General features: G+C 39.1%; 1 protein-coding gene across 1 annotated transcript in view; it reads left to right on the top strand.

The window, feature by feature from the left end:
• Positions 1 to 24002, top strand: part of scara5 (scavenger receptor class A, member 5 (putative)) — an 81447-nt gene extending 57445 nt beyond the window's left edge. Inside the window, exons 10-12 of the mRNA XM_071467554.1 lie at positions 3725 to 3790; positions 13748 to 13936; positions 19760 to 24002. Of these exons, the coding sequence (XP_071323655.1) occupies positions 3725 to 3790; positions 13748 to 13936; positions 19760 to 19893 (389 nt within the window). The 3' untranslated portion in view covers positions 19894 to 24002. The remainder of the gene's footprint in view (positions 1 to 3724; positions 3791 to 13747; positions 13937 to 19759) is intronic.
• Positions 24003 to 25637: the final 1635 nt, after the last annotated feature.

The following is a 25637-nucleotide window of genomic DNA, read 5'->3' as shown; positions in this document are numbered from 1 at the left end:
GACACAGGAAAAACTATGGTGCTGCTACATTGTCTGATTGACAGGTTCATTATGTAAAGAGCAGCTCAAAACCCCACACTCATAAGGGGTTTTTAAAGAGAAGTGGAGACAGGATGAAGAAAACAAGGATCTTCGCGGATGTTTGACCGTCTACACTCTGGTAGTTCACAACAATGTCCGTCTGTGCTTTTACCCGCCTGGGGTCTGGTGGTGGGTTTAACAAACCGGTGAGGAGTTTGTAGACCATCTGGTGTGAACGGGGCCTCAGAGTGAGGCAGTCGCTCAGCTGTGGAGAGAGGAGGGATCCTGAAAAGCTTGTTAAAAAAGCACTGGGAAGCTTCATGGTTTCTTTTTATAGATGAATAGTGGGTAGACTGAGCAGGGAGTGTGTAAGGTGTTGGCTTTAAAGCATCACCGATCATCTGGGTTTGCTGGGTTTAGGGTTTAAAGATTTTGGATTCTCCCCTGAAACATTATTATATTATAAGGTGGTTAGACATAACCCTCTTATAATGTGTCCAGCAGACATGGAGCAACTTTAGGAGTCAATGGAGTCAGGTTTTCTACATCTGATGAATGAAGTCCAATATTTATTCTTGTTTTATCTCTGTTGTAGCCTACACCAACCTCTGAGAGAAACATCTGGGTAATTTAGTTCAGCTTTTTCCATAAGCTGGTTGCTAAATTTGTCCCCTGTCATTTTGGACAGCTACACAGTGGGTTTATCAGAGCTTTGTTCTGAAAACAGCTGCCTGGCTGCTTAAAGTAAGGTTGATGAGCTTGCTGAGACTGAACGATGTAGTTAATTTGGTGGCTGTAAAACCAAAGCAAGGGACTAAAGGATGGAGATGATAATACATGCGTTCATTTCCTCCAGGCTTGACTGTAATTTCCTCTTCACCTGTCTTAGCATCCCTGAACTGCTGGTTCTGACCAAGACCTCTAAAAGATTTCTCATAACTCCAACGCTGGTTTCTTTACACTGACTTCCAATCAAATTCAAGTTCAGCATTCTTGTAGCGACCTTCAGGGACTTGCATGGACAGACACCTGCCTACATAAAAAACCCACTACAGCCATATAACACCAGTAGAAATGTGAGGTCAGGGTTTATTTGTTGTTTGTTGCTGCAGGTTCAAGACAGAAGGAGACTTGTGCTTTTGAGGCTGTTGCTCCTACACTTTGGAACTACACATTTAAAAAGCCACATTTGTTTAGACTTGATTTGTTTAATTTTGTTTTGCTTTTGCTTGTGAAGCCCTTTGTGACGTCTGCTATTTAAATAACATGTACTTACTCACTAAAAGAGACTAAAAAGCTCAGCGATGCTGCTTTTTGTTGTGGCCATGTGTCTTTTTACTTTGAGCTCCCACTTTCAGAATAAACAAAGTAAATTAATTTAATGTTACTATGAGCAGGATTTAGGTCTGCAGACATTATAGGCTGTTTGTATACAGGGCAGTAGTTTGAGCTGAATGCTAATGTTGCAGTAACAATGCTAACACACTGATGTTTATCAGTTATACAGTTTAGCATCTTAGCTCGGTACGTTTGCATATGTTTGAGCACTGAACACAAAGTACAGCTGAGGCTGATGGAGATGTCCTCAGGTATTAAGCTGTGAAGGAAAGTACTGGGGAAATAAAAAATATGACCTAATGATGGCACTAGATGAAAAGTCAGAGACTCTCCAAAGTGATTACGAATCATCCTGCAGGGGGACATCAATGCTTGTGCCAAACTTTGTGTAAATCTGTCTGGTACATGTTGAGGTATTTTACTGGATAACTGAAAACTTTGGTGGAGCAAGAGAAAAAATCAGGGGATCATTAAGCTCATTAGTATTCGTCCTCTGGGCTCAGTGGACGTCTGTACAAAGTTTCATGACCATACATTCAATGGCTGTTGAAATAATAAAATAAATAAAAGTGGTGCCATCCCCGGAGGAAAAACTGTTGATTAGTAAAGTTTCAAGTGCTTAAATTTCAGATGTGCAGCCATTGCTGCCAGTCAGGCCCATTAGCACTGAAATTACTCACAGTTTCAAATGAAATGCATCTGTCATCTCCTGTGGCTCAACAGTAGCTTAGTGATGTGTTCGGGTTTTCCTTGCAGTGTTATTTTGTTGTTAAGGATGTGGTCAAAACTGAGGTGATCCTGACAGCTTAGGGCGTCACAGGCAGGGTGTGGTGCAGTGTTAGCTACACAACTCACACATGGACACACACATGGTAGGTGGGACTGAGTGCCACCTCGGCTGGCAGCTGAACCTGTGGTCTCAGATGTGAAAAACGAGCCAAATTAATGGTGGGATAACTGCCGACTTGAAGCTGATCCTCTTATAGCCTCATGGCAAAAACAGACTTGTGGTTTCAAAGCTGAGAATTAGCAACAAACGGCAGCACAACAGACTCTGTCCTGTCCTGCGTTTGGAAGAGAATCATATTTTGAAATGGAAACAAATGAGAAAAAGTCGTATCCAAGCTGCTGATTGGAGGGAGGTGTCGTGTGAAAACCTACCGTCTTTATGCAGAAACCACAAAGGAAAGGATTTTTCCTGATATTGATTCAGTGGTTTTGCAGTGCACTAACTTTTCCACCACGCAAATATCTACTCTGTAGAGATACTCCAAGAATTGACCTTGACACTGGTCTCTTTATTGCAGTCCAAAAGTTATCTATTTTCAGTACGTCTATTTTTCTCTTTCTCCTGCTTCTCTTTCAGCTCTGCAGCAGAAAAAACTAATGTTAACCCAACACTTAGAGGTGAATTAAACACAGGACGCAGGGTAGTATCCTCTAATTTTTACATTTTATGCTCATATCACGAGGGAATTACAGGGCTGACTATTTTAGAGGCTTCTGCTAAAAATATACAAAAGGCTATAAATGAGAGGAAATGTGTAGAGAAGGGGTCTTTTATTAAATTTAAAGCTGTCTCTGGTTGAACTACTCTTTCCTCTGGGTATGTGTGGATTTTCAAGCTTCTGCGTGTTATTTAACACATTTCTGCCCCCATTTTGCTACTTTGTGGTTGTTACTGTGTTAAACATTAGGACGAGTGTTGGTTGTGAGTGTAGCGTTCTATTGTAGGTCTGCCATTGTTGGACTTTAATTAAAAAGCAGACGTTATTAGTTACATATAAATATATGATTGAGGTTTCTTCATTTTTCATTAAACATATACCATAAAGTTACAGAAGCTTTTTCTACTCTGATAAGAAAAGTTTAGCAAAACTTAACATAAAAAGTCACATTCTGGCCATTTTTCACTGTAATATTCTGGCGTTTACACTGTTACACTGTACAGTGTAGTATTGTAGTATTAAGTGATTGTGTTTTGTAAGAAGTGATGATCTGATTTTGTCATAAACAACGTACATATGGCACAATCAAAATATTCACAAAAGAAAAAAGAAAAACACCAAATAAAACACATGCGCCAACATGGACCCTGGACATGTGACGACAAATATATGAGATTAAATAAAACAACCACCTAGAATAGCATAAACCACAAATAAACTGTTTGGCATAACATTGAAACGTGACAATTTGTTCTCAAAAGTCCAATTAGATTGTGAGGAGTCTATAATTATTCAGCATCTACAGGGTTAATGGGGGTCACGTTTAATGTTCATCGACTGTGTGAGACTTGTGCTTTAACAGTTGAGATTTTATTTACAAGCTTATATAATCTTCACTTTGTGTGTTCTTTCCTCAGGCGACAGAGGAGAGCGAGGGTTGAAGGGGGAGAAGGGGGATCGAGGAGACCGAGGAGAGAAAACAGGTGAGAGCTGATATTTGAATAAACAACAAAAGGTTTCTTTGAGGAGCTTTCACAGAAGAAAATGAGGAACTATAATTCAGTCAATCAAGAAATTACACCTGTTCTATTAATTTTGCTCCCAGTACACAGTACATTGTTCACTGCTGAACAACAACAACAACACGCTGCCGAGCTGAGAAAGATTTTTTAAATTCCCCCAAAATAATGAGATCCTGTAAGAAATGCCAAGTCTCTTCGTTAACGTGCTGCCGCCAGCAGGAACTGGAAGCTTTGGGCTTGTAAGATGACCACACACACACGCAGACACATGAGTGCAGAGTCAGTAAATCCACCATGGTTAAACAGTAAATTTCCCATGGTCTGCTAAAAGATTCGACAGTGAAATTAAGTGTTTTATAGACTTCATTGAGGAAAGTATGTTGAAACAACTTACGTTACAGTAATATTACCACTAATTAGCATTATAGCAAACTGCTGTTTCAATTAAACCGTTTTATGTTTTTCCATCATCCTCTCTTACTGAGGTTTTTTAGATGAGCAATAAAAAAAAAGTTACTTCTTTGGTGAACAAACAAAACAGATTCAGTCAAACTGTCTCTACTAAAAATGTCAGTTATGTAATTGATAATAATAATAATAACCAATGATAATATTTATTATTTACCTCTATATTACCTCTGGAGAACACAATGAAGTAACAGTTATGAGGCTTTTGCTCAATTGATGAATGTTTAATAATCAACGTCATTTCTGAGATTGATTTGATTTGTGAAATTAAAGATTCACACAGTTCAGTCACGTTTTGTCTTCAAGTCAAAGTGTTAGCATGACTAGAATGAATCATAAAACCTAAATAGTTATAGGAAAAATCTAAAAATTGACAGGACACAAGAAAGTATTAGATAAAAGAATATATCCTGTATTGGGTTAATAGTCATTTGAATAAGATATACTGAATCATTATTGAATTTTAATGTACCGTTGGTTAATTAAACCTATTACTACATAACTACATGGCATGATAATTGAAATACTCAAGTAAAGTACAAGTTCCTCAAATCTGTATTTATCTATAGTACTTGAGTAATGGTTGATTAAAAATGAGGAGTGGGGGCGACATGCAAATATGTTGGTTTGAGAAAAGATTTCAATTAATAGAATAAAATGACAATTACAAAAAAAGTTTGAAAAAGATAAATACAACCTTATTGGTTTATGAGCAGCATCAAATAAAATAGTGCAGTTTTAATATATTATATTTTAGTCACATTTCCTGTCACCGTACAGAAAGTCCTGCCGAGGCACCGCTGCTGTTACATGAGCGCATATATCAGTTCATATGATCCAGAACCAATAGTTGGTAATGCAGAATCAAAAATTTATGAGCTGGTGACTTTATGAGCCTCATACATCTCTGTTCCACCTGACGTCCTGTGCAAAGAGCTGAGGCAAGTTTAAAGGATCAGTAGATCTGCTTTTCCTTTCAACGTAATCTCACGGTTTCCGGCACAGGATGAACGACCACATGGCTCGGAGTACATCAAAAGGATCTGAAAGCCCTCATGCGAGTGCGTTATGTCATGTGGTGGGAAACTGAAGCCTCATACAAAGCCACCAATCTGGAGTCAGGTACACAGAAAAAAACATTAATGCCCCACCAAAACCACAGATATTTCTCTTCCTTTGTTACATCATCGTGGCTGTTCCCCATGCGATGAGCAATGCTGCGGTGCTAACGTCAAATAGACGACCATCTGAATGTGGTTTCTGCCCATTACAGAACCGGTAAAGATCGGTTCTTTCCTCACATCATTTACAAGACACGGATGTTTGATGTTTCAGAGAAAGGAGGACGGAGTGAGACCACATGCTGTTGGCTGTCAGAAGTGTCGAATCACCATGGCATGCATTTTTATGTCACAAATCCAAATCGTTTGATGCATGACGTGGGATCTTTTTACGCTTCAAAGCATACAGTGCACACCTGTATTACCAGAGCAAACAACAGAGCGACCTCAGAAGGTTAATCTGTGGGAAAAGTGCACATTCATCCACACATGTTGCGCATTAACAGAAAATTAATCTGCCATTCAGGACGTTATGTCACTGAAAGGATCGGATTTCTTAGGTTTGTTAATGGCCCTGACAGCACAAGAACGAGTGTTCGAGCAAAAAAGAACAAATGGAGCCCAGACTGTAGACATCTGAGAGAGCTGGACAGAGACAGAAACTTTCATCTTTGTAAAACACTTTTCTTTTGTTGTATCTGGATTGATGTTGCTTTAATTCAGAAAGTCACCATAAACAAATTTGAAGTAACAGGAAGCAAAAGGATGAAATAGAAATCATACCAAAACAAAAAGGAAAGAATGTTTTCTAATGAAATTACCCAGAAATTGACAAAAACGAGTACTGTAGTGTCGTGTAGCTTGTAGATCGCTGTCTCTAGTGCCCTGTGCAAAATCCATATTTCTGAAAACTCTGATGTGCAGTGTCACTGCTGTCCATGAAAAAGCTGTTGTCTCTGGATTTATGTAAAGTAAATACACTGCACAGATGCAGTTTACAATGATAATGATAATACATTTTGAAGCAAAGGGACTCTGGTGTCACTGTGTTGATAAGCAATAACTTCCTGTTGCTTTTAGAACACCTTAATATGCACATGTCTCTTTCACACCACACACTGTCTTTGTCTTTTGTCTCTACCTCTCCACCTCCCTTACAGTTTAAACTTGTAGAATAAAGCCTTTTCAAAGGTGGAAACCTGCCCATATCAATTTTGTACACTAAGAGGAAGAAAAAGTCCAACTGGACGGAAAACTACTCAGTCTGGCAACAGCAATGACAACCGTGACGAGCAGATATTTTCAGCTGTAAAGTTGGTTCTGACTCTCTCTAGCTGCCTTTTTTATGTTTCCACTGGACTCGTTTTAAAACAAGAATCCTCTAAAAGGGATGTTAAATATAAACTTGATGGCTTTACATATGATAACGTGCAAAAACATGTGTGCCCCAGGCTTAAAACCAGGATCCTCATCAGTTGATTATCTATGTGGAGCTAGTTAGCCTAATATGTCCGAGTTAAAATGTACCTGACTATTATTTTTTTCTAACATTGTGTTGTTTGGCTGCTTAGCGTGCATACTTGTTAATATTATATTATAAGTATGTTTTCATTCTTGCTTCAAGAGACAAGGTTTATTAGAAACACTATCTTGGGCATCACAATAGAAAAAAGCTGCTAAACTCTGATAGCTTCCAGGACCAGTATCCACAAAGTGAGGAACTAGACAGTGAAGTTCTGGTTGTGGACAGATTTTTTATATAATCTAAAACTAATGCAACCAAGTTAATGGTGTGTCCTTTGACCTTTGGAACGCCCAGTTAGCTGGACATGCTAACAATCTCTGCTAACATTAAAACAGATAAACAGAATCAATCCATGGTTCCCTGAGGTCAGCAGAGGTAGATTCATAAACAGCACTATATCACTTAGTTTTCATTTTTAGGTTAGAGTGTGTCTAAGGCTAAAGTCCAACAATTTGCTTTTTAAAATTCCTGAATGTTGTTTTCTCATGGATATGAAACTTGTAACGAAACACCTAATTTGCTTTTAATTTTTCAACCATTGCAAAGTTTTGTGTAATTTTCTCTTGGCAGTCAACATATAGTAAAAAAGAGTGAAGCACACACACACACACACACACACTCTCACACACACACACACACACACACATGCTCAGCTGACAGTTTGATAGTTCAGCTTGAGGGTCCAAGAGGAAGTGTAGTGGGTTTAATGTTTGACAGGCTGTTTTTACAGTGCACCTCTGCAGCTACAGAGATCCAGATAGAAATGATTTCAGCTTTAGACTCTAATGAGAAATTTATTTCACCATGGGACTCATGGGACTCATGATAATACCATGTTACTATTATTATGTGCACATCCCCCTGGGGCCAAGGTTTAAGCCTTACTTGGTGTCTCCAACATCAATACTGAGAAACAGAATCAAAGATCAATCCATATGTGGTTATTAAATACTTCTCAGTTGTCAGTTTTGTTGACATACCCTTAATTTGCCCAGTTTTTATTTATGTTCACATTTCATTTGCTGAATCCAATTATCTGTTGGGAAAACGATCCAGTTCCCCAGCAGCGTATTTTAATTTAATTGTCCTCATTTCTGATTTGATGCACACACAGTTAAGCAAACACACGTGCAGAAACACACATGTTGGAGCCAAAGAGGTGAATCAGTCTTTTATTTACAGCTTCATCACCAGATTCAGACGCAGTTTGACTCCTTCATGGGGTTTTACATGGTGTTAATTAGTGAGCTTTAGAGGAGCTGGTTGGCAGATTTTACTCTTGGACAAAGCGAGGCTAGCTGTTTCCCCCTGCTTCCAGTCTTTATGCTAAGCTAAGCTAACTGGCTGCTAAAGCCCAACATTAACTAAACAGATATGAGAGTGTGAAAGCGCATAAGCAAACATCAAAGACTACGATTTTGGGAGTGCTTGTACACTGGCCAAGAAAATCAAATTAGAAGCAAACTAATTTCTCAAAACAGAAAGAAGAGGGAGGAGGCAGGAGTCAACACAAGAAAACACATTAAACAAAGAGCGTGAAAGGCAAAAACATCAGAGTATCAAGGAGAATGTTTGACAAACAGATGGAGCTAATTTAGTGTTGTCCTGAAGCCATTCGGTCCTGTCCATTCCAGACCCTCCCCGCCTGCCAGATAAATATTAGTAATACACAATCACTCCATATTCTGGCCTTCCTCAGGTACTGACAGTCTGGTGCTGCAGCTCGCTGGGCCTCCGAGGCTCGAACCACTTGGACGACCACCAACAACTTGGAGCTCGCTCGTCTAGTTTTCTCTGGACAAAAACGGTCGTTATATCTTGTGCCGCTCACATTAATTCCACTATTGTCACAGAAAAGGTATGAGGCTTGTTATGAAATGTCAAGTTTAGTCCAAATTAGGGAGTGTTTTTAGTTTATGGTGAACTGCTTTGCTCACTGTCCAAGGTGAACATGGGAGCTGTCAGACTGTGGAAAGACATGGTAAGTTAAGAGACCAGGATCACAGACATTTCTTCAGACTTTGAGAAGTATTTGTTTTGATTCTTAACTTTTCTCCCCATTGACATCATTGTGCACATGCTCTCTGACTCTGAAAAAAACATTAACTACATAAAAGTAAGGTCTTAGTAATTGGTTGTATGCAGCTATTTGAGGCTAATTTTCCACCAAAGGAACAACGGCTACATTTATTTTCTTCTATTGCGATCCAAAAGTGAAATTTGTGGTTGTGACTTGCTGACATTTTATGATATTTAAACAAGGCCAGTTTGGAAGTGAGAGTGAATGACACTGGAAAATGGTTTCACCAAACAATGTACTGCCATTAAGTGCTGCTGCTGCTACGCCTGTTAAGTAACAGAGTTTAGAGTCAAGCTTTTATCATCAGTATTTTAACTTTTACAAGAGGATAAGGGTTAACCAGGTGTCCTTGGCAAACGTGGTGCTGGAGTGTAAACTTTCCCAAAACCACAAACAGGGCAAAGTTGCTAACATTGCCCTAAAGTCTGATATAGTAGCATCTAGGATTGTTTGTTGACTTCTGAACAAGGGTTTTACTGACATAACTAGTAACTCATGTTCTCCTTGGCCTTGGAAATCAAACTACATTCACAGATAGCTAGTAAGCTCAATAGTCAGAGCTATTTCTAGTCACAACACTGTCTGATCCATTCCTTATGCCTCTGTTGTTGTGTTTTTGGTTTTGGGAAGGCTACCAAAGAGTAATCACATGTCAAACTCTTTAAATGCTGCATATAACTCTTCAGTATTTTTGCAGCATATGGAGAAGTCCAAAGCTTTCCCGACCTGTCATACGTAGTCGTGATTGCCAATGTTAAAATAGTTGCTGTTTTTTTAAATTGGTTTTGTTTTGTTGGTGTTTCAGTTCTCACTTCTCAGATGAAAGGCTTCTGTGTCCAAATTGCCAAATTTTGGCTCCTCTGGTATTATCGAGTGAATTTTATGAGCCTGGGAAGTTGGAAAAAGTTTCCGCCATAATTAGAAGAGTGTGTAATTCTTCAGCTCATTTCAAAGCATGAAACTCACTAAGATTATAGATGCAAGGTTTCCACCTAACAACAGACTCATAATACCGAAGAGTGTTTCTCGACTTGCTGCTGTTGAGAAGCTGCAGTGTCACCTAACATGTCAGCTACACGTGTCCATACAAACTGATTAACTTTAACATTCCCGTCACGCATCTGCCTGATTTCTATAGTTTTCTGGCAAAATAGATCAAGTTTACTCCCACCAGGAGGAAAGTAATTCAGATATGTCGCCGTCCAGCTTCGTAGCAGAGATATGAATGTCTGTTTAGTTTGCTTGTATGGTTCTGATTATGTCTGAAGTCTACATGTTCTGCCTCCATCCAGAAGCGTCCCTCTCCACCCGCCTCCTCTGCTCCCCAGAGTCTCTCATTTGCACAGAGGAAAGCTTCAGGCACTTTACAGGGAGGGAAGGAATGAAGGGCTGAGAGAGAAAAAGATGAATAGAGAGAGAAAGACATGTGAGAAAGTAGTGAGTAATGTCTCAGTGGTATTTAAACATGTGCACAATAAGATTAGAACAAATATACAAGACTGATAATGGTCAGTCAGCCTGGCATTTGTCACAGACGTAATCAGAGGGGGGATAAAATAAAACAAAAATATTTTTGTAAATTTAGTTTCATTGATAGAGACCTGATCCTTTTATTTGACTCAACTCTCCATTATATTTCATTGATTTATGTTCAATTCCAGCATTTAGAATTACTATCAATAATTAATGATAATTAGGATTAATTATATTTTTGTCCTAAAAAAACATGCAGAGGACATCACTTCAGCAGCTTCAGAAGTTCTACTGCTGCTAATTTGGATGGTTGTTTAACATTATGGCAGCTGGACAGTAAGATGACAATAGCAGTGTCTCAATTCAGGAGCCACATCCTTAGGACGACGAAGTCTATGGCGTTGTAGACAGGAAAGATTTCCAGTTTCCATCACCATCTGTGCCCGTCCTTACTGTAACCTGCTCCTTTTGCCTAGCAACCTTGACAACACGTAACTTTTTTTCAAAAACTTGAGGTTTTAAGGTTATATTCAAAAGTCTACTGTTGTTTTCATTACTTGTGCGCAATGAATCTTGGGATAGGTTGGGTCACAAAGGATCCACCTGTTGGAGACTCATTGCTAAGGAAAATAAGGCCGCATTTCTCAGCCACATTTAAAGGAGCCTTTGAAATGGGTCCGTTCAAATGGAGCCTCCGAGGGATGCGGCGCCTGAACCGAGATGCAGCTAATGTTAAGAGATTTTAGAGTTAGTAAATCAACAGGAAGTGAAGGGAAACAGGCTCCCCCTTTCCCCCCCTGGAAATTTTGCTTTTTTATGTAGATACAGAAACTCCAACAATCCTGGTCAGTGAGCCAATAAACACATACATAAAGATTGAATGAGTGTATTAGTGTGTCTTAAGCTTAAGGGTCTGAACATAGGTGCAGCACAATCTTGGTGTTTTCCATGTCCTAAAATAGGACTAGGCAGATTTAGAAAATCAATCTCTAGCAGACATCACGTGTGTGGAAAGGCTTCCAGTTTTTACCCAGCTTCATAGTGATTGTAAAACCTGTTGAGTTTTTGATGAACAAACAGTTTAAACATCTGTTTCAGGTAATTGAGTATTCAATTACTCATCCCTATTCAATAACTCTTTGCTCTTCTGGCTTTCAGTCTTGTTTCTTTTACAGCACTGGCTGAAAAAAGAGCAGCAGGAGATTGAAAGAACATCTAATTTCTGGTTTTAATTTACTGACTTTCTGCAAGAATATGATACAAATATGTGCAGCAGATATGATGGTATAATGTTATGTAGATATTAAATTATGATGGGCCAGTGAGTGCAAATAACTACACTGTGTAATGAGAGTTTAAATGGTACACAGTTAAAGTTTATGATGGTCTGATGAGACTAATATCCTGTCTAGATAATGTGTCTGGCTTTAGTCTCCAGCACTTTGTCAACAGTCTTAGTCAGTGCGCGTGTCTTAACACCGAGGAGCCATCCAGATTAGTGTCGCTGTGTGTGTGTGTGTCCACGTGTGTGTGTTTACCTCTCTTTTTCATTTCCTCTCTGCCCTCTGAAAGGTGGTAAATCAAGTCAATTATACAAGTACAGCTGCAGCATAGTTTCAGGAGCACGAGATGCACTGTGAAGCTTCTGCTCATAAAAAAAAGAAACTCATACACACACACACGCACACTTAATTCTGATTGTAGGTCAGTTTTTGTATACAAGTGTGTGACTCTAACGCCCCTGAGCAAGGCCAAAACAAACAGAGAGAGTTTACTCATCTTTTCACATAGCAGTTTATTGTTAACACATATTAGCCCGATATAAATTGTGTTAAAATCAGTGATTAATTAATATTGGCATGATGATAACGCTCATTGTGAATTGAAATCTCATCAACTACAGCTGAACTCTTGTGTTGTAGTACCATCATGCTAACACACTAAACCAAGCTAGTGAACATAGTGAACATTATACCCACTGAACATCACGTGTTAGCATTGTCACTGTGTACATTTTAGCATCAGAATATTAGCATTTAGCTCAGTCACTGAGCCACTAGAATGGCTGTAGTCTCTCGTTGTTTCCTTCCATTTTAATTCATATTTTTTTAATCTTAGGTCATGTTACCATTTCTCTACTTCACCTCTATTTTCTTCATGTGCCTGTTTCATTATTTCTTTTTTTTATCTCTTAAAATCGCATTTTCTTACACATAATAATCATAATAAATTTTTATTATCACACTTTACCCAGATAGCGAGATACGTCTGGCCTATGCGTGGGCCACATGCTTGTGTTTCTTCTGGCCCAGTATACGCTCCAGTTCCACGGCCCAAGTCTGGCCCATTTACAGCATGATGGTCAGATGCTACTTCCACATCTGGACCAATTCTGGTGTACATGCAGAAAATCTTCCAGCTGTTAGCCAAAACCAGAGGATAACAGTCAGAATCTACCCAGATGTGGAAGTATATGGGCCAGACTCGGGCCGTGGAACCGGGGTGTATACTGTTGTATCTTTTTGTGTTTTCACTTTACTTGTCATCTGATCTTTTTTTTTATCATTTTGATGTCTGTTCCCATCTCATCTCCTCATCCTTTTTGTCTCCTTAAATCCTTTTACTCATCTTCTTGATATTTAAATGCAGCTGCTTGCTTTTAGCTTCCAGTAAGGTAACTGGATAAACACTTACAGATGCATTCTGTGAAGCTCCAAAGGAGGAAGTTATGAATTTCAAATTCCTTTAACCGGTGCGCTGTCAGGTTCAGGAGATTAATGCAGGACTACAGGTCATGATGTTCAGATGTCGGTCAGCAACAGCTGAAAAAAAAAAATGTCAAACTTCCCAACTTTTCATGAGGGAATTCACATAGAAGGAAGAATGAAAATCCCCTCACTCAGTAATTTTATTTATTTTTCTTTTTGAATGAAAGATTATTTCCATGGTTTATGGAAAAAAAATCTTAAGCTGCATGTCAAAAACATCCCGTTTGTTTTCATATTGGTTTGATTTACAGAGCTTCATTAAACTCATAAACACTCACAATGAAAGTAATCTGCTCAGTGTGAGTTCAAAACCATGCCAGCAAATGCCAGATGAAAGAGAGTCATGTGTTCTTTCAGTGTAGTTTTGTTGGCATAGATAATAAAGTCTCAGATTTCCTACATGCTGCACTGTTTGCTAATGCATTGAGGTTCTGTCTGCAAACACATTAAATGGTAGAAACAAATGTGTATGAATGATAACGCCAGTTCATTTTTTGTATTTGAATACACCCATTTTTATGTTAATGTGTGTTTGTGTTGCAGTGGAGGAGACCCTGGTGCGGTTGGTGAACGGGTCGGGTCCTCACGAAGGCCGTGTGGAGGTTTTCCACGAGCGTCGCTGGGGGACGGTGTGTGATGACGTCTGGGATAAAAAGGATGGAGACGTGGTGTGCAGGATGCTGGGATACCGAGGAGCCACAGAGGTCCATAAGACTGGACGCTTCGGACAGGGTATAAAACTCTCAACACACACACATCGACACACTGATGACCGTGATTTCACATGTATCACCTACAAATCGAACATACTTTTCTCATTGCTACTACAGTTGTCCTAGAGTAACTTGGTTTGGCTGAGCTCAGCCAGACACAGCTGAAACTGGCTCAGTGTTGTCTTTTGTTGCAGAGGAATGAATGAATGCATCTGTTTCTGTGCTGCTGTTTATTTTCTGGATAGGAACAGAATATATGTACTGCTCCATCCTACTGTTCAGCTCAGGCCCAGCTCACTCATATTTTTCATGAACTGCCAAAGTTACACACTAACAGTACAGTCCTATTCAAAGGTTTTAGGCTCTTTAGATGTTTGGATTCTCATCCATCATGCAGTACCATCAGGGATCGGTGCCAAATTCATTCTGCAGCATGACAATGACCCCAAACGCAGTCAGCCACTAAAGCTGCGCTGATGGATATAAGCCAAGTGGAATCACTGTACAAACCCTGGTACATTAGACATGGAGCAAGTATTTCAGTTGATGTCTGCACAGTGTGAATATGAGCTTGCAAAAACTTAAAACCTGTTATAAGTAATTTGTCATATGGAATAATTATTTCTTTTAAGTCATGTCATTGTGATGAAGAAATGTTCAACGCAGGCTCTGTGGCTTTTGAAGATACTCTTCCTTTATTATTGTTTAGGGATCAGCGGCCATGTTTTAAAATAAATGTCAATTACAGCAGGAAATTAATGAAATCTTATTTCCCACAGCTCATATCCATGGTAAAATTTACTGGTGGAAGTACCTCTGATTTTTACAAACTCTGCTGTTTTCTTCGCCCTTGACTGGTATTATTTGAACAGTGCCCTAAAATGCTGCAGGGATTAATATTAAGGTTTTATGAGGAAAGCCATGAGAGCCAGATGTCGTCAAAAAAGTCTCAGGGGTCATATCCATCTCTCTATTCTCTCTCTCTCTCTCTCTCTCTCTCTCTCTCTCTCTCTCTCTCTCTCTCTCTCTCTCTCTCTCTCTCTCTCTCTCTCTCTCTCTCTCTCTCCATTTTATTTCATTCACCAGTTAGCCTTACATCATTCAGTCTCTGTCCAGGACGAGTTGTTACCAAAACGTCTGGAAAATTGGGGGAAAACATGCCTTTGCTCCAGGGGACGACCTGCAGACAACAGCAGTGACCAACATCATGGCTGGATTTGATTTGAAACTAAAAATCTGGAATTCAAATATATATATATTCAGATGAATCATTCACCTTTTATTTAAGTTCAACTTTTACAGGTTCATAACATCTTTTGAAGAGCTTTCAGGGCATTTCTCAGACCCAGATTTGACAGGGGAGAACACACTGTACCACAGAAACGACCAAATCTGAAAGCCATTCACTAGCTAACTAATAACACTGGCGGGGAAGTGTCTTTTTATGTGTTGTGCAAAAATGAAGTTCCTGAATGTCATTATTTTGCCTATAAAATATTTACTTTATTTATATAAGAGGCTGGGCAAAGCACAGTTTCATTCAAAGTCCTAATAAAAACCAAAAACCCAAATAATTTTAGATGTGTACCAATGGATACATGCTCTAGATAATCTAATTGTAAATCCATCAATCCAGATATTTGTCCAAATGCTTCTACAATCCATGCTTTTCAATAAACTATGAGGCATAATATTTAAAGGGCTCACTTGTAAAATCACATATCTACTATCATAAAATCCTGTAAGTTTTCACCATAAGTGAGTCGCTCGGTCCTGCACCGGAGTACGACTCACTCTGTTTCATGCCAGCTCTAATGAACTGCACTAATCGGGCAGTCGCTCCAGTGTTTGCTTGAGCTGGAACAACTTCCGTCTCCTGAGCTCTCGGTTACAGAGGAATTGCTTTGAATAGGTGAACATTGACTTCTATTTCTCATGAATAGGAACAAAAGAACAGAACTTGTCTGACCCTGTAATCAGTGAGGAGACACAGACATCAACCCTCCAGGAGAATCGTTTACAGAGGATAGAAAAAGTCGACTTTTACAAAATCCAGGACTGACTGATTTTCTGCAGACACGGTTCTTCTTTTAGACTCATTTTACATTTTGCAAACAGCCTCAACAACAGCCTCCTAATCCTCCATATTCCTCTGAAATTGAATAACTCTTCTGTTATTGTCCCTGGGTCTTACCCCCAAATCCCAGTCTTTGAGTGATTCAACACTTATTTGTGAGAAGTGTCATGAATTTGGTCTGAGCAGACGTAACCTTGGCCTGAAAGCAGTGCTGTAAATCTACACTGAGATCCAGAGTAAACGGTTTAAAGGTCTGTGTCCATCAAACTAAACCCTGTGAAGGCGCAGCAGCAGAGCAGCTGACGCTCATATACAACAACACTGGACCTGGGTACTGCTGCAGCTCCATGTGCACGTTCCCCAGCACATACCTCATTTCCATCCTATGCACGCGTGCATATGGACACGTGTGTGACGTGTCACGCTGCAGCAGCGTCTCTTTGTTCTGTAACTGTAGGAATGTTTGTCTTAGATCTTCTGATTTTTGCTTTTTTTATTCAGATATCAGCCTTTAAATGCAACGTTTTGGTCAGACTATGCAGAAATATACAACATTTATGGAAAGGTTTGGTTGTAGGAGAAGAGTCTTTGCTCTGTTGCTCTTCCTGAGGTTTCTCAGCCAAAGGTTTTTTCTCAGGAAAGAGGGTATGTCGTATGTTTTGCCGATTGTAAAGGTCTTTGGGAAAAAAAAAAAAAAGATTCTGGATTTTGGTAATGAAAACAAAATTGACCTAAATTTTATTTCACTGCAGAGTTTATGTGTCCAATGATGATCTAAAGTCTTCAAAACTTTATGATGGCTTTTCTTTTTATGTGTTGCTGCTATACTTGAGCTTTGTTGGAGTAAAAACACATAAATAAGCCAAGTTTGAAACTGGCAGAACCAGATCCATGTCCGCACTTATTTAAAACAGCACATGTTCCAAACATAAAAACACAAATGTTGAAGTCTCAGTGCCATTTCCATCAGGCCAGTGTAGCACCAGAGCAGCAGTTTCTTTGCTACTGACTGAGACTCAATTTACTTTGGACTGATCTTTGAAAAAACCTTCTTCCTCCAACACAACATATCCAACAAACACATCAGAGGAAGGAAGTGGTGTCTAATACACTCCCAATGAGAGATCTGGGAAACTTTTTCACATGGTTTATGAAACATATCTGCCGGGGTCCATTTCACGTGCCACTGCAGTAAGTGTGAGTTTACTTAAAAGTGCTTCCACTGTAACAGTAAAATGACACAGATTGATTTACCAGTGCAGTGAATGATAACAGTTTTAAAGAGAGTTTGTTTTTATTTTGATTGATCTTTGAGTCTGAAACCTGTCAATGAAGTGAGGACAGTGATATCGAACTGATGTGATGCCGCTGTCTTCCATCAAAAATGTGGTGCTTGCAGAATTTAGAAGAATAATGATAACAAATGACTTAATACAACTGGACGTGGAGTTTTCCATAATACTGGGCGAAGCAAAGGTTTATGGAGATGTTAAAACCTGTGTTTTAAATGAACAAAATGTCAATTACATACATGTCTAAAGAAGTGTAACATAGCTTCACATCACTTCATTTAATGGAAGAAAAAGTGTTTAAGTGTTTAAATGTAAATTAACATTTAATCACATAGAGCAATTGCAATTATCAATTAATCAACTTTTTTCTGGATCAATCAATTAATCGTTTTTGTCTATGAATGTAAGAACATAGTGCAAAATGTTATAATTTACTATAGCCCAACATGACGTCTCCAGAGGTTGGGTTTTTGTCCAATCAACAGTCCAAAATCCAAAGATACTGAAAGTACTATCATGTAAATGACAGAAAATTGAGAAGCTGCAGCTAGTAAATGTTTGGTATTTATGCTTACGGTATTACTAAATCAATTACTTAATTGTCTAAATAGTTGCTGATACATTTTTTTGATTATAATTTTTTTCTTTGTAATTGTTTCACACCTCTTTATAGTTGTTTTGCATCTTATTGTGGGCTCTCTTGTAGTTGTTTCTTTGCCTTTTCAACAAGAAATCCACAATTTTGCTTCTATCCATGATACAAATACACCAACTCCTGTATTACCAACTAACTCCGGTAGTGATGGGACCAACGGTGGCCTATCAGATGCCTGGCCCTGCCTCTGCTCTTCAGTGACGCTGACAGTCTTGCACAGCTGAGTGATTAACAGCTGTGATTTAGAGCAGAGCAGCAGAGATGACAACCACTATCTGCACTTACAAGGCTCCAGATGCTGTTTTGAAGGAAGTACCGATGAGTCAGCCTCTACTCTCACCTACAGGACATAAACCCTTTAGTTGTGAATCCTTTAAAGTGAAGAATCGGCATGTGAGTGCAACCAAATGTCATTCGGTCTAACTCTTATTCCCTCACAGCTGAGTACCATCTCCTCCAACCTTCTAAAACTGTTGCAAAACTGAAGTGTTCGGGACTTCCTGAAGCCCCCAGTGAGCCTGGTTTTACAAACAGGAACCAAAGTTTATTGTGAAAACAATACTGCCAAAAGCTCTTCTTACCAGCTGGGACTGTTTTATTACCGGATATAATATTATCTGATCAACAATTCTGCGAGGAAGCACTGGGAGTACTTGCTGTCTCAATCAGAAGAGTCATAAACTTACGCTCTCATGCTGAATGTTTCTTTGGACTTTGACATATTAAGGAGTTGGTATTAGTTTCCTCTCTTGTTAAGACCAATTGCTTTTAAGCTTCTTACATCTGGGGCAAAGCAGAGCAAACCCATCGATCTTCAACAAGTTAATCCAATGTCAGACAATGAACACAGACTCCATCTGTGTGCAGATGTGTCCTCCACATTACCTGTTTCACAATGCAGCTAAAAGATTTGTTACTTTGGTAATTAAATGAAAAAAAATCAACTTTTCACACCTCCCAACAAGGAAAATAATGTCAGGATTAGACAGCGGGGTTCACAATGTGTTTACTTAGCGTTTATTTATTCTTTCTCTAGTTTATGATACACTATACATTGTGGTTGATGATTAAACTCAGCTGATGATAAAGCTCCAGTCAACATGTCCAATCTCTTTGGCTGCAGTTACATCATTGTGACTGTTGCATGAACAAGAGTCAAAGTGATGCATTGATGAGCCGTCAGAGAGAAGACTGAACTTGGACGGCTGCTGTTGAACTCCAGATGTGACTTGTTTTATTTATTTATTTCCCAATAAATTTTGATGATATATTATCTTTAAAATTATGGGAAAAAAAACTTTAGAGATTAGTTTAAGTTCATTCACTGCCTTTCACATTTCTGTCTATGTACTGTACCCTAGATGGGAGCCTCTCATTGAGTGGCTTGGAAAGCAAATCTATGAACTTTTTTGCATATATTCATTCGGTTTTCTCTTAACAATGGGCAAAATATTGACAGAAAAAAGAATTTGGAAAACAGGATGGGGAAAAGATGTGAGATACAAATGAAAAAAGATGGGAGGAAATAAAAACGTGGCAAAAACAAGCTCTCAGATCAATGGAGCAAAACCGGTGAACCAGTTCAGGCAGTCAGCCTACCTCCGACTTAAGGTAGCAATCACATGTGGGAGTGATGACATCAGAGCTTAAACATTACCTATATTTACGTGTCGTGTTCACATGTAAATAAACGTTTCTATGTGAGCCGACTGATACAGAAAATTGACAACGACACTGTGCAGAAAGCTGAGGAAAACCCACACAACATCAAAGCAGAGACACCAGGCTCTTTTTAACGTTCTCCCTCTTTCTGTGCAGGTACTGGTCTGATCTGGATGGACGACGTCGCATGTGTAGGGAATGAGGACGCCATCCACCAGTGTAACTTCTCTGGCTGGGGTAAAACCAACTGCGGCCACGTCGAGGACGCTGGTGTGACCTGCACCGTCTAGACCTTCACGATCCTGGTCCAGCTGCAGCGGCCGAACATCTCCTCAAACTGTGCCTTGAACTTTTAAGAAGCTACAAAGTGCACAACTTCTTACCAGCTTTTTTTTTTTTTTTTTTTTTTTTTTAAGAAGTTCACCACTAAACATGTGACAGTTTTAGCCACAAGACTGAATCATGGGGCTATGAAAAGGACACATTTTTTAAGACTTTGAGCAACAAAGTTATGTTTTTATTGAGTTGCTGCGCAGAGGGATGATCACAAGATGGGACTCTTCACCAGGACTGAATTACAGAGCTCCCCTGTCTTCAATGAAGGAGGTCAGCTTTTATAGGAGTAAGGTGAAGTTGCCCTCAGAGGCTTGTCTGGAGTAAGTTTGCTGTTTTTTCCTCCAGTGTGGAGTCAAACTGATCCAACAACTTCTTCATTCGAGAGCCTTCATTCGTCAGCTGTTGTCTCCAAGATGCTGAGGAGCTGAAGCGGCACATAACGAAACTGACAAGACTGTTTCATCGATGAACTGATTTTTCATTTACAGGCAGCTGCTCTTCTCAGTATTATGCAGGAATGGCTTTTGCTAAGCATACCACAGTGTTGTCTTATCATATCTATCATACAGCGTTGCTCGGTAAGCAGTCATTTGGTGATTTGCAACCGTGAGCTTAAATTTTAAACATCTTTTTTAAACTTAAAAACTGTTGCAATTTTTACTTTAAACCAACTCAATATTTTAATAATAATAATGTATCAGATGTAAAAAAATGAGTTCAGCTGTTCAGCCCACAACTTTACTGTTTTTGTTCACTCTTGCTGCAGGGTCATTTTTGGCCACAACAGGCAGCTGTTTTCACTGAAAAAGCTCTAAAAACTCCCAGCACACTACCTGATCAGCACCAAACAGCAGACATACACAGTTAGAGACCAGCTAGTGAACATAGTGGAGCATTTAGCAGCTAAAGAGTCCGATATTTTCCTCAGGCAACAGCAGAGACGAAAACCGAGCTAAAAGAGAGTGAATACTGGACTTACATTCATCAGGTGGAGGGAAACACGACTCCAGATAAATGGTAATGTTGCCCTGTAACTGCTGAATGTGTAAATATGCAACCAACAAGTTCATCATCTGGCCCCAAGTGGAGAAAAAAAGAGAAAAAAACTCAGTTTTTGCAGATTTACCTGAAGTAAAGGTGCCTGAATGGAAGTTCTGTTTACATTCAGTGTTCCTCCTTCAGCTCTAACAAATGCCAGCTGCAGATTTGAAGCAAGACCGTGTATTGCGCCGCTTACATGCTTGAGTATGTGCATGATACAAACAAAACAGGGACCCACTCATCACTCACACCCCACAGCACCACTAATGGTCAAAAACACCTTTAAGTGAAAGTGACAGTTTATTTTCAAGCTCGCAGCGCAAGCTGAGTTGATGAAGAGCAAACAGCTAAAAGGAGATTCAGTTTTAGGATTTACATTCATCAGGTGGCCAATAACATGATTTTAAATGAATGTTACTCTGATGTGTAAATAAATTTAAACTTTAAAAACTTTATAAGCCAGTAATAGAGAATATGTGTATTAGATCCAGCAGTGGGCAAAAATGTATTACTGCAGCTTTTTAGCACAGTTTTAACCCTGACATCGCTGCAAATCACCAGATCAGTGCTTACTGTGTGCTTTAAATTTATACAAGACAAAAAAGGGGAATTAAAAAGAAAACCTGCAACGAACATACTTTGGAAATGGTTAACAGGCACTACAGTTGACAGATGAAGCAATTATGAAGAAGAGAGAACAGATGAGTATAAACAGATGGATGCATGGACGCCTGCCCTGTACAATTTATAACGGTGGGTCTGTCAGTGTTTTCTGCCAAAACTTGGGTTGTTTCAGCATTAATGGACATGCGTATGGAGGCACACACACAAACACACACACACACACACCAATACAACCATAACATAGAAGCTTTTTCTTCTTAGTTTTATGCCTCTCTCAGGGGGGTTTAATCTTTATAGCTGCTCTCAAATCCAAAAAAGCTGGTACCTCCCAAGTGTCCTGGCTCACTTCTCAACTGAGCTTAGAGCGAATACACCAAGGTTGGAATAAAATAAACGTAGGAACTTGTCTCTTTACCCAGTCATGTTTTATATTTGAAGAGGGGAAGAAAAACATTTTTAGTGCACCTCAAAATTTGGCAAACTCACTAAAACCTTTCCCCCAAGGGCTGTAGTTGAATTCTCCTATAATCTGTAGTGAAACTCATCTGTGTAAACTGTCCTACTTTAAACAAATCAAAAAGTCACTGGCCCACTAACTTTTAATGAAAGTGAATCTGCAAAGATGATGATGACGTGAAATTTCGTGTTCAAGTGAGAGGAGAAAATAATGTTTTGGATATAAATTGGACTTTTCATGGCACCACAGCCAGAAAACCAAGCTCAGAAAAACTTTTTCTACCTCATGTTAAAGTGCCTTGGTGTTGGTCTAGGTTTCTGCTTCAAACCACAACTCTGCCACAGAAGAGGACAAATTAAGGAAGGAAAGGGGGAAAAGGGAGTTTTGGAAAAGGGAAAATGATCTGAGGAACCAGACCCAATAGACTAAGCTATAGCAAAACAAAAGGGAATCGTGGGTAACGTGTTTTCCTTGTGTTTTTTTCTTCAAAATTTGATTGAATAACTCACTCAACTGCTTGTGCTAAACACAAAAACAGGTATAATTTCACAAAGACTTGTGATGAAGTAACTTCACAGAAAACTGTGATCATTTTGCATGTCTGCATTACCACATACCTTTTTATTGTATTGTTTACAACATATTACAATACATACAATTATTAGGCCCAATAATGAACAGCATTGACAACTCTTTGGGTTTCCAGGAAGCTAGTTTGTTATCTTCTTCATTTTCACTTACTCATCCTTAATGCTGAAAATGTTTCACTTTGTCACAAGTTTGGAAACTGTTTTATAAAAGCAATAATACTTATAATTGTTTCTCACTGTGACTGCTGGGACTTAATGACACCAACACTATAGTATGTGGCTGCTGGAAAGATCCCAGTTGAATGTTATTATATTACTCATTCGAGCTGAAATTATTAGTCAGAAAATTAATTAGCAAGAATTTTGATAATGGTGTAATAGTTTAAGTCATTTTCAAGCCAAAACACTTTTCTCTGGCTTCAGCTTTTCAAATGTGAAGATCTGCTTTTATTTGTCGAACGGCTTCCAGCGATTTGCTAATCTGTCAGCAGAGGGCACTGCTCTGGTGGAGTCATCATATTAAAAACAGGAGCTGGTGGAGGCGTCTCCACAGTTTTTCCTAAAGGTCATTCATTGACATAATGCAGGACTAATAGGTGACGACTTTGACAGGTTGCATTCAATTAAATGACGGCTCCTGTCACACTGCCAGCACCTTCTGGAGTCGTGATCCAATGGTGTTTCTGCTGTTTCGTGAGATGCCTGAAGTTACTGCAGCTGTTTAAAGTTTGCTTGTTGTGTTCAGAGTATGTCCTGGTGGTTTCAGGCTGTGGGACAAGTGCTCTGCCCTCTTCTCATGGCTAAAAGTATTTTGACTGACGTTGCCTCCAGGTTGAGTTTTAGCATGTCAGATATCAGCAGGATAAAACAGTTGTGATGTGATTTCCTGATTAGTTAGAGGTTCCTCTGACCTCAGATCAGTGCTTCAGCCTCATGGGGTCAAATCATTGAAATACTTTGAAATGTAATGCACCCCAATGCCATAAGTAAGTAAGAACACATTGCTAAACCAAGTGCACTTAACCACTTAAATGTGTTTTTCCAGGGTAAGATTTTAAAGTGTTTGGTTTTTAATGTATACTTGGTTGTACTAAGACCTTTCTATATGCAACTTTGACATAATAACTCTAAGCATTTCTGCATATATTTTTTTTGTGCTGGTCATAACACATATAAGGGCTATGGAGTTAACAACATGCATACAAAAGTAAACAGCTAAACACAATTATGTAAAGAAAATACATTTGCTTAAAAAACTCGACTTTTTACTTAATGTTCTGTTGATTTTTGTACCACTAAAATGCTGTATATGCACTGCTGAAATAATAAAATGTAGATTTGTTGAAACAGGTGAACTTTGTTATTCCTGATAACACTGAGAGAGGTGACTTTTTTTAACATGTCAACAGGTGAATAGAGAGGGAGGAAGTTGAGTTGGACACGTGTGTGAGAGAGAGAATCGCACACATAATCACAGGCACAGACGCACCTGGATGTGTGCACCATGTATGTGATGTGACTGACAGCTCTGAAGTGTAATTACAAGTATGAATGTTTCCACATGTGAAGCAGATGTAGAGATGATTGGCTGAAAAATCACCTGATGTCCCACCGACACACATGGCCGACAGTCAGAACAAAGACTGCGAAGCCCGTTTGGTTCAGCTCAGCATGGTTTCGTTTATCCTCCAGGAAGGTAAGATTTTACTTCTTCTTATTTGATACAGTAAAATGTAAAGGTATGCAAGTGGAATCCTATTACACATTTGTAGACGGTTGGTAGGATGGATCTCTGACTCAGGCATCAGATTTACCTAGACCCCAGTTTGATCATGTTTAACCCCAGGAACACATGACAAATGAATGTGCTGTTGTTTCAGTAATTCTTATTCTCATTTGGCTCTTTTTATTTTACCTCTAAGTGCCCTTCTGTTTGCTCTGACCAGCTCAGATCTCCATTATGAAAGGAAATTGTTTTTCAGCTCTTTTCTAGCCACCTCCCCCTTTAGTAAACTTAGCATTTAGTTATATCCATTTGTTTTGAGTTTACTCTATTAACGTATTCTTTGACCCCTGTGTCGTCTACATATCAGAACCAGTGAGTTTAATATTGTTTGTGTAAAATTGTAGTAATCCTGACTATCAGTGCAATATTAGCATTTTATGAAATGACATGCAATCACACATCAAACATCAAAGCACAGAAAACTCACATTCAAATGCACAGAAACACAGAAGAATTTCAAAAGGGTGAGTGAAACATGCAAAAAAAGAATTCCAAGCAATATATTAAAACTACAACTGTAAGATTTTCGTTAACTACATATAAACCTGCTGTAGGATGTATGAATTATCCATATAACTGACATAACAAAAAGGAGTTGATGCACACACCATTCCTCTTATTTTTGTATTTGAATACATTAATTATGCTACAATTCATGCTACATGAAATTATATTTTTGTTCTTCATCTGATCATCCTCTTCTCGTTCTCTCTGCATATTTCTCTGCAGTCTGACCATAAAGTAACTCATCCTTATTCTATAAAGTGCACCACAACATGTGCTCAAACATGAGCTCATTCCCCTTTAGGGGAACAAGAAATGGGGAGAAACACAGAGAGAGAAAGCAATAGTCCCAGTCTTTCCTTCCATGTTCATTTGTCATCAGACCACATTCCTGCTCCTCTTCCTCATAATGGAACGGTTATCCCTCCACACAATGAGGAGACTGGGCTGGGAACATCTGCAGTTAGTGAAGGAGATGAAACAAAAATGGGATCATGAGAGTGGAGGTCGAGGTCAGCTTCGCCATCACCAGCGAGGAAATTCTTTCAGACAAGTTGCTGATGTTAGAGAGAGAACAGACACATGCAGTAATGAAGGTGACACAAATCTCTTCTCAACTTGCTCTTACTGCCCACATGTGTAACTGAGGTGGTGTAACAACTTTAGATCATCACAAGAGTCGATGACAAGGAGATA

Source organism: Trachinotus anak, unplaced genomic scaffold (genome assembly GCF_046630095.1).
Source record: "Trachinotus anak isolate AG129_WGS33_773 ecotype Australia unplaced genomic scaffold, CSIRO_AGI_Tana_v1 ptg000031l, whole genome shotgun sequence".
Classification (NCBI taxonomy): Eukaryota; Metazoa; Chordata; class Actinopteri; order Carangiformes; family Carangidae; genus Trachinotus; species Trachinotus anak.
The sequence above is the reverse complement of the archived record's forward strand: the minus strand, read 5'-3'. Positions and strand labels throughout refer to the sequence as shown.